The sequence below is a fragment of the Polypterus senegalus genome, chromosome 7 (genome assembly GCF_016835505.1).
Source record: "Polypterus senegalus isolate Bchr_013 chromosome 7, ASM1683550v1, whole genome shotgun sequence".
NCBI classification, from domain to species: domain Eukaryota; kingdom Metazoa; phylum Chordata; class Cladistia; order Polypteriformes; family Polypteridae; genus Polypterus; species Polypterus senegalus.
Genome location: NC_053160.1, coordinates 40906475 through 40921200, shown reverse-complemented (window position 1 = coordinate 40921200; position 14726 = coordinate 40906475). Strand labels below are relative to the sequence as shown.

Genomic DNA, 14726 nt, shown 5'->3' with positions numbered 1-14726 from the left:
GTGAGTTCCCTGCCTAGTGGCAGCCGGCCCGTGGGGGCCGGGCGTGTATTTTCTTTTGCAGGCAGGGACTTCCCGGACCCACGTCAGTGGCAGGCGCATGCTGGTCTGCGGGGCTCCGGCAGTACGGCGGCAGGAGACGCTGCAGCTCGAAGGTCGCCAGCAACAACAGGGCTGCCGGCGAGCACGTCGCCACCGCAGAAGGGGAGGCAAGATGGCCGCGGACCAGAAGTCCCTCCCCCTGATAGGCACGCGTGTGTCTTGTGTGCCCGCCGATAACTGCAGAGAGGCGGGACCAAGGAATGTCCATCACGGGCAGGGGGGAGACCCGATTGGGCCGGAGGTGAAGGCCCACAGGAAGTGGCCGGCGTCGGAGGCTGACAGACAGGTAGGCTCCGCGTCGGTTAACTTCCTGTCTTTGCCGGCTGCTCTGGCGGAGCTGGAGGCGTCCCTTCCAGCCCGCGGAGCAGTGTATATTACAGATGCTATGTGCCCTCCGGGCTGAGGTGCTGGAACTGGAGAGGAAGGCGCTCGCGGCACTGAAAACGTTCGATCGACAACGGGACGGCGCAACGCTGGAATCTCCAGCTGGAGAGGTAGGGCGGAGACGGTGAGTACAGCCGACTCCATACAGCATGCGGGAGGGTCTGTTGAAAATGGCTGTGATGTTAACGATCAGCTCCGAGTAAGCAGCCCTCCGACAGGAGGTGCGGCGCCGCGGGCTGTATCTTGTGACGAGGGGAGTCAGAGGACGCTGAATGAACACGGGCTGCTAAGTGCCCCGCGTCCTAGCGCCCTCTGCCCCGAGTTGGCTGCGGTCTCGCTCCGCACTATAGGGACGCAGACGGGAAAGAGGCGCCTTCTTTTCCATAAGGAGTCTCCAACCGTCATGGCGTCCCAGAGTGAACGGAGGAATAAGAGGCTGGGTGTCGATTCCTCCGATGTGCACGTGTCCGGGTGCTGGCCACCCTCTGCGGGGGCAGAGGGAATCCCTGAGGCCAGCGGAGAGAGCGCAGGCAGTGCCGACGTTTCCATCATTGAGAGGGACACGGAAGCCACGGAGAGAGTGCCGAACAGGCAAGTGCCGGGGTGCCGATTGGAGGGGGGAACGCTGCCCGTGTGTGGCGTGGGAAAGGTGCTTTGGCAGCGGTTCTGCCCCCGTCTTATCTTTTGTAGGGATGGACCCCGGGCGAGCCGTAGGACCCCCTTCGTTGGGGACCTGCCCTCTGATATCGGACCGTCTGCGGAAGGATCTCTCTGCTGGTGCGCGAATGTCGCCACGGCTGGAGGAGGCTGCAAGGGAGGGAGCGAGCGAGCGACCAAAGGGGCGCGGAGGCCTCGGAGGGGGTGCCGATCAAGGAGGCCCAGGGGTGTCGGTAAGAGGGGGGAGCACAACCTGTGCGAGGCGCAGGGGAGCACCAAGTGGTGGTGCTCATGCCGTGTCTCCGCCCCTGTCCCTGCTTGGAGAGCGGGGCCGGACCCCAGCTATCCTGGAGTTGGACCCGCTTCGGGGCTGCGCTGCCCTCGCGGGACAGGCCGCTCTTTCCCCCGAGTGGTCTTCGCTGGCTGTGGGACAGTGTCAGGGATGCCAGGGGCCATGACCCGGCCGGGACGTCATGAGGGACCGAATGTGGGTCTGTGCCCACCCTGGATCACGTGGGGGTTGCCTTCCGGGTTGCTCTGGGGGCCACGGGTTGAGGGCATGGAAGCCCTACCCTGTAGGGGGCCCGTGGTCACCGCCAGGAGGCGCCCCAATGCCTTGGGGACCTGTTGTGTCCTGGTGTGGTGGAAGTGCTGGGGGGAAGATTTATGACGGCGCCCGGAGAGCAGCCGGGAGGACAGCCGGCACTTCCGCCACGCTGGGGCGTGGCCAGAGGAGGAATGCCGGGAACACCTGGTGCTCATCCGGGTACTGAATAAAAGGGGCCGTCTCCATTCATCCGAGGCTAGAGTTGGGTGGAAGGAGGAAGAGGCAAGAGGAGCTGTGGAGGCGGCCCGAAGACAAGGCATTGTGGCCAGGACTGTGTGTTTATTGGGGTATTGTGCACTTTGAACTGGGTCTGAGTGACCATTGGACTAGGTCTTTGTGACCAGTATTGTAAATACTTGTGTTAATAAACGTGTGGTGATTTGAAGACAACATGTCCGCCTGTCTGTGTCCGGGCCGGGTTCACACATGCAAATACTTCAGGTAGTGAAACCTTATGTAAAAGGCAAGTATAAAGTTCTATAAACAATGAACAGACAAATCCGGTCACGAGTATTTTTGTTTTTTTTTAAACTGATGAAAACAAACTCTGTTACTGAGGTACCACAATGAAATGTTACACATGTCATTAAATGTTAATTGAATAAGTATTGTAATGTTTTGTAAAAAATGCCTATAAAAATGTTAAAGCTAACATAAACATTAAATTAAAAAGAATATCAATGTGGAGTTTTGCAAACAATTGTTCAGAAAAGTAACACACTAACAGACCACTGACATGTTCAAAGGCTATGCATAAATGAAAACCGTGCACATTGCATTATTGGGTAAATACACTATGATCTCTTTGTAACTTTCAAATTTTTGCAAGAAAAACTAACGTCAATGTGCTCTGAGTGCTTTTGTTAGGCTTCAAATAAGCCCGGAAATACTAAATACAGTGGAACCTCGGGTCACGACCGTAATTCGTTCCACAATTCTGGTCGCAACCCGATTTGGTCGTGACCCGAAGTAATTTCCCCCATAGGATTGTATGTAAATACAATGAATCCGTTCCGGACCGTACGAGCTGTATGGAAATATATATTTTTTTAAAGATTTTTAAGCACAAAAATAGTTAATCCATACTAATAAAAGGCAAAGCCCTCACTGACTCACTCACTCATCACTAATTCTCCAACTTCCCGTGTAAGTAGAAGGCTGAAATTTGGCAGGCTCATTCCTTACAGCTGACTTACAAAAGTTAAGCAGGTTTCATTTTGAAATTCTACGGTCATAACGGTCAACAACGTCCGCCATGTTGAACATTCTTATTTATGGCCCCATCTTCATGAAATTTGGTAGGCGGCTTCCCTGCACTAACCGAAACCAATGTACGTACTTATTTCGGTGGTATGATGCCACTGTCGGCCGCCATATTGAACTTTTCAATGGTCTTTGTTACTTATGGGCCCATCTTCAAGAAATTTGGTACGCTGGTTCCCAATGCTAACTGAATCCTACTTACGTACATATATACGTCCATAGCCTGCAGCTCGGTCACCGTGTGAGGCGGTGTTGGGTCCCCCCATCCATACGCCTCCCATGTTGTTGGCTGCCTGCCTATATAAGGCCATCCGTCTCTCCGGTCTCTTCATTCCCTTCCTTGCTTTGCCACGGGATTCACGTCTCCCTGCTGATAACTACAGCCTTTTTATTTAATCCACGGCTTCTCCGCTGTTTTATTGTTCGTTTATTACGATTATAGTTATTGTTTATTTATTTTAGACTTACTTTACATTTTTCAGGTACCCATTTCCATTATCATTCCAACCGTACCCCCATTAACATGTCCATCGAGGTGATCACCATCGATCAAAGAACTGTCACTTACTGAGTGGTTTCCATGCCCGGAGATGGCACCTACCTTTTCCATTCTCTGTGTTACATATTGCACGGCCATATCAGGCTCACTCTTGATATCCGGAGGAACATTGTGTCTTATGTATTGAATAACTGGGACAGGTTCAAGGTGTGGACTGATGATGATACAGGAGATAATTATACTACACAGGAGCACTATAAGAGTGAAATGCTTAACCCTTCACCTATGGTTCTGCATGTGAGTTGATGGCTGCCGCTGAATTGTTCAGCTGCCGCTTTCAAGTGTACCGAAATGGCCAAATATTTTACACCTTTCGACAACTGCCAGTGCCTCTTAAACATCTTAGATTCACAGGTGACGATTTCAGTAGTGGACACTTTGATGTTTATGAATGTTTAAATTCTCAAAAGCTGGATATGAAGTTATTGATGAAACCGGTTGTATGCTTACAACGCTTGACAGATGCTGAATGTCACTTCAACACAAGTCCTGCAAATACTGTCGTAATTGAAACAAACCATGAAACTCAAACCGATTATGACAGCAGCAATCCAAGCTGTGAGATTTGAAACAAGATTACTGTTCACATGGCCAACTGTATGTTGCATGCTCAAGAGTAAGCTCAGCGTACAGCTTGGTCATATTACAACTGGAGGGCCGAACTCACAATGTGGTATACAAAGAGATCCTTAACAAATAATTATTGGTATATTTTCCCTCAGTTTAAAAAGGTTTAATTTTTTCTTAATAAAAATTTTAAGGTAGTACTTCGCCGCTGCGAAGCGTGGGTATTTTGCTAGTTATACCATACAATGCACAGTGTAATAGTAAACTAAATGTAAAAACATTGAATAACACTGAGAAAACATTGAAAAGAGAAAACTAACATTGCAAGAGTTCTAGCCTTACGAACCATTCTCTGTAAACACTTTTTAAATGACTTTTAAGCACAGGGAAAAAAATTAACATTTGAAAAATCCATAATTTATACAAAAACTAACCATAAACAACCAAGAAAACTAACCTTGCATGAGTTGAGTAACTGGCATAAAGGAAGGGAGGAGGAACTGGGTGGAGAAGAGATTACAGTTTTGAGGTAAAGTCAGTGATGATGCAGGTTCACTGCATGCTCCCATCTCGCTTCCGGGAGCCCTTAAACCCGTCACCGTCGGTAATGTTACCGATGAGCACGACAGTGAGGCACTACAATGGAGCAATCGGGTGGTGCAAAAAGTGCCAATTGCTTTATTAAAATCAACAAAACAACAATCAAAAACAATGTCCAAATTAAATAAAGTACAGTGCTTTCACAATCCTTCAACAAATAAATCCCATAAAAACAGAAGTGAAGTGGAGGTTAAAATCCAATAGAAAAAAGTCTTCATTAAATACAACTAGGTTAAAACAATGCTCGAAGCAGTCTCTTTAAAAACAAGCCCAGTGCATTCTTTAACTGCCTTCTTATGTGGCCAGCCGTCCATCTTCTGGTCACTCCAGCTCCTTGATCGCTCAGCTGGAGCGACCGCTTCCTTCTGCCCCACCGAGTGTCAGCCAAAACACCCCTGCTTGGGCTCACTGTCCAGCTGCCTGCCTGCCTGCCTGCAAGTACGCACTTGCCCGCTCGCTCACACCGGTTCTTTCCACACTGCTTCCTGCTTACTTCCTCACTCTGCAACTTCTGTCTTTCTTTTCTTTTTCCTTCCTTTAGCTGCCTTGCGCTTCTATTTATGAAGAGGACATGGCAGCTGTAGCAATCAACTACCACGTCCCCTCGCTAAGCTGCAAGCGCGGTGATTATTTATTTAAAACCGGCCTCTTGATGTGAGCTGTAGACCTGCTATACCACAAAGTCCCTCTGCGCGATGCATGTCTGACCGAGAACAATGTACTGTACAGGGAGAGACTGAACATGTGCGGAAACCATCAGCACGTACAAACCAGAAGGGAAACTGGCTTGTTCGTCACCCGAGTGTGTGGTCATGAACAGATGCAAAAGTTTGGCGAACTTTTTGGTCATAACCCGATTTGTACATGTTCAGAGACGTGTGTGACTTGAGGTTCCACTGTACACATTTTGAAGCACAGCTGGAAGTACTTGAGCACATGGAATAGTTGTGCCACTGTATATACAATTTAGCACTAATATATTACACCGCCTTACATTCTATATTAAAAATGATTAAATAAAATTTTAAAATCACACATAATAATGTAAAAGAATTAAATGCTCTATGGTAGCACACTTCACAGTGACAGTTTAAAAGTCAAGGGAGTGAAGAAGATCCAGTGCTAAAGATAGAATGAATAAACAGCGCAGAATAAAACTGGCTGGCAGGTAAAAATAAATGCAGACCCCTGTATTAATGTATTAAATTTTAATGAGTTAAACTTTTAACTGGCTACAAAAATGTACTAACCTGAAGAAAAAAAATAACATTTAATATGTGTAAACCTGTAAACTGCTGCATTTAAAGAGGCAGTTTACAGGTTTACACATATTAATGTTTCCATAATTTAGGAAAGAAGATACAACTCGAAATTCTTTGTATTGACTTGCATGTTAGTCCTTTAACCCAAGCCTGTCAATCCACTCGTCACCAGATCTGGCAGCTTGGGACACTGTCATCTAAGGATCGCTGTTTAGTTAAGTACACAAGCCCCAGGCACCAAGGGGGCCAATCCTCCCACCACTCAATGTCTCATTGTACTGACTGGCACTCTAACCATACAAACGGTCTCAGAAGCTGATTTATTAACACCTATCAGTGGGTGAAAATGGGGCTGCAACTCGAACCATGGCAAACTGGAAGTATATTTGTAACGCACATTGCAGAATCGATACCAAGAAAAATAAGCATTAAATAATGATCTTAAATATTAAAATCTATACTTAATATTTCGATACTTTTGACAACCCTAGTTTTGGATGTCATAGGATGGCAATTTACTATGCACTGTAGTATCATGTTGTTAAGAACACTATATGAAGGGAAGAATGTTATATGTTGCTATGGGTTCTCTTTGCCCTTACATGGTTATTAAACAAGTCAGTAAAGATAGCACGTCCTGTTAACTACATGTGTGTTTTGTGAACTGGAAGACGACGCTGATAAGATTTTTAGACTTATCAGTTTGGGGACCTGATAGTTACATATTTAATATTTATAAATAGTGTTGTGTACATTTTCTCATGTAATTATAACACTTAGCACACCCTGAAAGCATTGTGAGAGTTGCTGTTTTCACCCTGTGGTGAAATGATGCCATGTTCAGGTACTGTTTCTGTCTTGCAATCTGTGATTGCTGGGAAAGGATCCAGCTGCCCTACAACCCTCCCCTGGGCAAGTGAGCAAAGAAGAAGAATTGTGAATGAAAATTAATTGTAAAGCTACACACTCAGTTTAAGAGTAGATCTAGACCACAGCTCCCAAAAGTATGTCTGTTGTTATTTTTGTTCAAATCTGAGTGAACTGTGGCTGGCTCATTGAACATTTTGCTTTCATTACAAAAAGTTGTATCCCTGAGGCTCTCTCACTGGCTTATCAAAATATAAAACCTATGGTCAACATAATGCAATTTCAATCCATAAATGTTAGCATTTTTCACATTTACTTACACACTAGGCTGATGAATATAACTTAACCAATGTTTTAGTGCGAACATTGTTAGAAGTTATATATTAGGAAAATGCTGAGAGTGTTTTTTTTTTTTTTTAATTTAATAGCAACACACTTGTGGTGTTAAAGGGATTAAAACATTATTGCTATAGCTGCAGATATAAAATTTGTGCAAATGACAGCCAAAATGTATTAGGCTTTGAGTTATTATTGGAACTATGTTACATTTTCTGCTTAGTATATGCTTTTTTCTTAAAACATATCAGTGAGCCAATCTGATTTGTACAAAATGGCTTACTTATTGAAATCCATCAAAAACTAATTAGCACTACATCATCTACAAATGTGTGAAGCTTATTATTTCTTGTTGTAAAGAGAGCAACCCCAATTTCCTTAAAGTCTTCTTTTTTATTAAATCAAGTAACATCTTATCCTGATACTGCCTTGAAATAAATTAGCACCATACTTCAAATAAGTCACTGATTTTCTTAATGCAGATTACATAATATGATGAATAAAATTCATATACCACTTCCCATTTTTTCCCTCTCTACTCTCTATTAAAAGGCAGTATGGTTGTAGATTCATTGGTTTTATATCTCTTGGGATAAGCATATGCGTGTTCAATTTGTACATTCTCCCCAAGTAGTCAAAATTCCCCTTACATCCCAGAACGACATCGTTTAGGTCGATTGGCAACTTTCACTTGGCTCAATACAAGTAAGAAAGGAAGGCAAAGTGGCACCATGATTAGAGCTGCTGCAACACGGTTTCAGAATTTAAAGATAAAATCCCAACCTTACCCTGTATCTGTGTAGAACTGGACTTTCTCCTAGTGTCTGTTTAGGCTTTTCTATAGGTATTCCAGTTTCCTTCCACATTAAAAAAATAAGAAGTTAGGACTCTACACTGGCATAGTATGAGGAGACATAGGTGTGTGGACAGATGTTAACTGTGATGGACTGGCATTACATCTAATGCAAGCCCTGTCTTGTGAATGATGCTATTGGGATCGGCTATAGACAATCCGTGACAACCTAATAATAGGTAACTCATTTAAATAAAATGCAGAGTATAGACGCATGATTCTCCTATAATACTCACCAAATTGTTCTATGCAAATATTACAAACGTTTACAGAAATCTTTAATCTGAATCTGATAATGAATTTTATGCAAAATGAAGTACTTATTTGGCACTAGCTGATGTGGTGTAATAAGTGTAAATGTATTGGCAATATTTATGGAATGTAAATGCTTAAAAACTAGAATTTCCACCATTTAGAAATGCCAATCAATACTTAATAAAAAAAAAACATTTTTGCCTTAATATCTGCTATCTACAATGAGACATTTCAAAAGTTGTGTTTACATAATGAAATACATTGCCAAAAGAGTAAAGTTTCACTTTAATTTACTGTATCAATACTGTATTGACATTTTCAGTGTTGGACTGGTGTCCTTTCCAGGGCTGGCTCTTACATACTGTATATAGTCACACACATACACTTGGAAAGCTCATCTAGTTGCAATTCCAACCCAAACTAATGGTTGGCATGGTCACCTGATGCTTCTCCTTCTTTTCTTCATACAGATCGGGCGACCCATTCTACCTGACTACCCCTTCCGATCTGGCTTTCTCTTAAGGGCCATAGCCACCATCTTCAAGTTGGTCAGGTTCTGACAACCATCTGGAACGACATTCAAGTCTTGTTGCTATTTGCCTTGCTTCTCATTTTCCCTTTGGCCAACAAAAATATGGGGTTCACCTTCGAGGTGCCCCCACTCTCTCTCTGTCTGTTTTGTTACTATTGATTTATTTATTGACTAGACATTAAGCCCGTTACAATAACAGACACTAGAACAGTAGTGCATAAACATTAGTAGGAACAGTCTATATTAAATGGCAAGGGACCTTGTATGTGGCTGTAATATGCGTCACTGTATTGTGTGCCTTTAATTTTCTCTCTCAGTTATACTGGTTTGTATTTCTGTAAAATGCCTGTAATTTTGTCGGACAGTAATACAGTGGAACCTCGGTGGAACCAAAGTAATTTCCCCCATAGGATTGTATGTAAATACAATTAATCCGTTCCAGACCATATGAACTGTATGCAAATATATATATTTTTAAGATTTTAAGCACAAATATAGTTAATTATACCATTGAATGCACAGCGTAATAGTAAACTAAATGTAAAAACATTGAACAACACTAAGAAAACCTTGAACAACAGAGAAAACTAACACTGCAAGAGCTTGCGTTATAGCCTTACGACCTGCTCCCTAAAGACACCTTTTTTAATGAGTTTTAAGCACAGGGAAAAAAAGAACATTTGAAAAATCCGTAATCTAATAAACAACCAAGAAAAGTAACATTGCAACAATGCACGCGTGCGCCTGTGTGTGTGTGTGTGTGTGTGTGTGCGTGCGGGCGTGTCTGTCTCTGAGGCCGGCCTGCTTGCATGCATGCATGTGCGTGTCTGTCCCCCAGGCCTGTGTGTGTATGTGTGTGTGTGTGTGTGTGTGTCGTGCGTGCGTGCGTGCGTGCATGTGTGACTGACTGACTGCCTGCCTGCCTGCCTGCGTCTCTATCTCTCGGGCGGGCCTGCGTGTCTGTCTGTCTGTCTGTCTGTCTCTCGCGCACGCACCTGTGTATGTGTGTCTCTCTCTCTCACTCTCTGCACACACAGGGAATGCACAGGAAGAGACTGAACACGTGCCGTGTGGCCCCGCGCATGTGCACTTCACCAGAAGACACACACACACGGACACCTGGATGCACACAGGGGTTTTATTAAAGAGGATATTAGAACAGCAGGGAAAAGGCACTACTGTATTTGTAAGCCACATAATTAGGTTCTAAACAACAATTTACTTGGAGCTAACCAAGGTGCTAGAAGGCAGTTGGTAGCTTTCTAGTGGGAAATAAATGAGCTAATGCAGAATATTAGATGAAATTCTTCTCAAACAATGAATTCAGAAAAACAAATATAAAAACTTTCAAACATATTTGAACAAAACAAAAACAAATTCCTATTTTATTGTCACTGTACTATTAATATCTTTCATGGTCACGTGAACGCAAAGGTAAACAAAATCAAAATCACAAAATACAACGAGAATCACTGAACTTACAAGAAAATAAATAAATAAATACAAATATAACAATAAGTAAGAATACAAAATACATTATAACTCAAGTTCCCTTTTCATGACATGTTGTTACACACTAACACATACCTGTATTTACTGTTTGCTGTTTAACACTAACATTAATTTAACTTTCATTGATTTTTTAAAAATAATTTTATTGTAATCATCCATACAAATCGATACATTTTTCACAAAAAATAGGATTGAGATTGAGAAACAAGTCAACCCTCACCCCTAACTTTCCATGATTTTTACCATGTACCTCCAGTACAAGTGGAAAGCAAACTCCAGTTGAAAATGCATATAACAGAACACAAAATATAGACAGTTGACAGTATAGTATCCATCTTTTTGTAACAATTACAAAAGAAGACATATTTCACTTACTTCTCATTTCAGCCTCATAACTTAATGAGCTTGGTTTGTGAACTCTGTATTGTTTTAAGAGTTTCTTATCCCATGCGCCACAGTTCAATGGATTTCCAAGTCGAAGAAACTCCCTAATTAAAAAATAATAATAACAAACAAAATATATGTTTTAGATTGCCACTGTTAACAAAGTACAAGTCATGTTTGCATATATTTCTATTTATGTAGCATGCTGAACCACTTGAGCGTTTATATGTAGAGAGTAACAGTTACATTTTCAATAAAAAGTGAATCAGTAAGCAAAGATTAAATAAAGGGTTTATGCTCATTCGACTGGAACCTTTTTTCAGCTTAAAAAATGTAAAATGCATTAGTTTTGTTTAATCTTTGATGAGGACAATTTGATAACTTTTTTTTTTTTAAGAAAAACATAATTACAATATATAATCATACATATATGTTTACTGCAAAGTGGTTCTGCATACTTGAATGTGAACATGCGTCCAAGTGTGCCCTCAGATGAAGAGTTGGGCTGTGTGGGATTATTTCTTGTTTTTCTCAATAACATGTTAATACCTTAGACAAAAAGGAATGATTATTTGAACCATTTGTAATTATCGTCAGCCAAATGTTAAGAGAAATATTGTTACTACCTCTTCACATCATCATTTCCACCAGTTACTGGAACACTACAATAATTCTAATGTATAATTTAAGTGCAATTTTCTTTTTCTTTACCTTAGGACCATTGGCTGTAAAGCCTGTGATGCCAGGCGTTCAAACATTCTTTGCAATGGTGGATGCAGAGGATGTTCCTCATCGCCAAGTGCAGCACTGCACCGTTGTAGCAATCTTGAGTGAAGTCCTGCTTCACACATGATCTGTTGGTTTCTCTCTGAATGCACTAGTGATTGCAGGATGTTTGCAACTGCTAGCTGGAGATCAAGTGCATGCTGGGAAAATAAAATATAAAACTTAGTGAACTTTGTTATGAATAAAAGAAATTATTTACTTTCAGGATCAATCACAACTTCACAGAAACATCAGTAAAACTGCCACTAACAAACAAAAACATCATAAACTAGTCTTGTGTATCATCACTCACCCATTCCCACAGTATAGATAGAAACATTTTTTGCAGCCATAACAGCAAGTCATTGTGTCAGACTGCATGTCTACCTCAAAATACTAAACAAAAACATTCAACAATATGGATCTTAAAGTTAAAAACAAGGTTCACCCATTTGGGCAAATTTAATATTCAATCAAACCAAAACCAGAGAGTCCAATAACTTAAATTAATTGATTTGCCACATATGTTTTAAAAATGTATCAATGAAATAGTAATGCGAAAACAACTTAAGAAATAACCAAAAAACCAGGATCTGCTAGTCTAGCAGTATAAAATAGAAATGTGCATTTTTTACAATAAGTTATACTTCAGAAAAAGATTTCAATACAACTAGCCAGCATTGACTGTCTGGTGAGATCTTGGCACACCATTTGTCATATTCTCTCCCAGTGCCTTCATATTGAAAAGCAGAATTTTGTTCTAAGAAATCTAATCATGTGAATGGCACAAATAAACCTTTCAAAAAATAAAAAAAGCCTTTATCATCATTAATATCAAATAGGAAATGCCACCTATTTTGGGGTATCTGAACTTTTTATAGCTTAATTTAACAAGGTTACACATTCTGGGTGTTGTTATTAACACTACCAAACTCCATATGCTGAAACTGTGGACTCTAAAAACATTCCTCTGTGATATGATCCACAGTCCCTTCTGATGTTCACAGTGTCCCTGTTGCATTTTTGCATCTAAACTATCTAACCCTATTTCCTCAGAATGAAACTCTGCTGACAATATCATTAAATTTACTTCAAATTGAACAAATGTCATTGCTTTGCACATATAACTGTGTCAACTATAAATGTGTATAATTATTCAGTACCTCATAACTGTAGTCTAATAAAGTCATTGTTAAATATCTCTGATTTTGTTATATATTATGCTTTTAAATTCCATGCATCTTATTTCTTTAACATATTTAATTACAAAAGCATGTATAATATAAAGTGTAATTAATTTGTCATACAAAACGTCCAACAGACATGGACAATATGATCTGATGTACTGAACATTGAGGTCTTACATTATTCAGGTCAGTCATTTAATAAATCTTGTGAGTCACAATACAATGTGTTATTCATAGCTAAGATAAAGGAATATGACATATGCTTCTATGTTACAAAATAGCTTGATGAACACTGACTGAGACATTTTCTATATATTTGACACATCTCAATCCCTACCTCTGGTTGGACATCTGAGCTGACAGAGGCAAGTAAATCAAGCGTGGCGAGTACGGCTCCAGGGTGTATGATGACCAAATCAGATGAAAGAGGCACAATCCCTGAATTCACCTTTAATTCACCAACTCCTTTGAGGGGCACATTTGGCACAGAAGCTGACACTACATGATATCCATGTCTTCATTGATGACAGAATAAAAAAAAAGGCAAAGTCACACATAATGTAGATACATGTATATTAATACAATAAATAAACATACTTGTGTCTTGAGATACTGTAATGTAAATGCAAGTTACTTCAGGTGTCTGTGGTGCGATTTACAGTTTATTTACAACCTATAACTTATTTTTTCACCTTGAAGGACAAATTTGGAGGATAAACAGTATATGCAGACATTCTGTAGTCATCCAGTCAGAATGAACAGGTCTTCCTTCAAAGTCACTCTTCTTCTGTGAAGATTTTACTGCTTCATTGAGGAATTTCTCAAGTATTAGTAGTCTAATAATAATATTGTAGTTTAAACAAATAAAGCTTACAATTTTCTTTAACACACATTCTTTCTTATGGACTATTACTCTCCTGCCTTGTCCTGCCACATGGGTTATGTTCTGGATGACTTTTCAGAGGTTACACAATAAGCATTTCTCATTATAACAATGAACATTACTACATTGGCACAAACAGAACTAACAATGCAATATGATAGTACCCTTTGCTATTAAATTAATAGTACTTTCCTCACAGAAATGTTTCATAATAGTAATTCATAAATAAAATTATATTCTCATAACCATTATGAATAGTGAATGGATGCATAATGCATTAGGTTGCATTTTAAAGTGCAATTTAAGTCAACTCCGAATGAACTGTCATGGTAACATTGAACATGTCAGTATCAAATACATTGGAAGCCAAATAAAACTGAACACACAAACATGCTGGCAAATCTGTAAACATTAGATTGGTAAAATTAATTTGCTGTCTTAAATGGCATACGGCATATATGCTAAATAAAGGAGAAATGACTGCACAACCATAACTTGTTCTTGTTGGCGTCTGGAAGTTTAATCCATAGAGATGTTAAAGGAAGATACTAAGTTCTAAAATTTTAATTAGTGAATGACATCAACATCAGCAGATCTGCACTGGGAAGCAGAAGAAATAACACATTTGCTTTTCTAGTTATTAGATGTTGGCCTACAACAAAATATCAAGCATACTGCATCAGTATGCAATATACATCAGCATCCTAGACCAATGTATAGCAAATGAAGAACATATTAATTTTGGGTCTAAAAGGGTTTCTTATTTCACTGGACATTTAGATTCTATGCCATACAATCCAGTACACTGCGTTTTGTTAACATTTGTCTGTATAATGGTTACTAAATAATATTTGCAATGAATATTTGGATTTCAACACCACACCATATTGCTGTCTACTCCAAGCCTGCATAATAACAAATTAAACCAATAAATCTGCATTTGCAGCTGAATTTTATTTTGTTATTGTTACTCATTCTGTTTTATACATGCTGTTATGTGTATGGCAAATATTGCCTTATTTTGAATACAATATAGGTTTTTTTCCTTTTAATTCTACTACGCATGTACAATGTGATTGCTGCATGTTTCTGTAACAGTTGGACTATAAACAAATCATTTTCATTATACTGGAAGGCATAATGACAAGTTGAAA

The 14726-nt window shown here is 40.4% G+C and overlaps 1 protein-coding gene across 7 annotated transcripts in view; it reads right to left on the bottom strand.

Annotated features, from left to right (window-relative positions):
* wdfy3 (WD repeat and FYVE domain containing 3) overlaps positions 1 to 14726 on the bottom strand; it is a 335886-nt gene that overhangs the window by 137085 nt on the left and 184075 nt on the right. For all 7 annotated transcript variants that reach the window (XM_039758522.1, XM_039758515.1, XM_039758516.1 and 4 more), the window contains 3 exons: positions 13027 to 13204; positions 11449 to 11663; positions 10729 to 10841 (listed from right to left, as the gene is read on the bottom strand). In XM_039758522.1, the coding sequence (XP_039614456.1) occupies positions 10729 to 10841; positions 11449 to 11663; positions 13027 to 13204 (506 nt within the window). The remainder of the gene's footprint in view (positions 1 to 10728; positions 10842 to 11448; positions 11664 to 13026; positions 13205 to 14726) is intronic.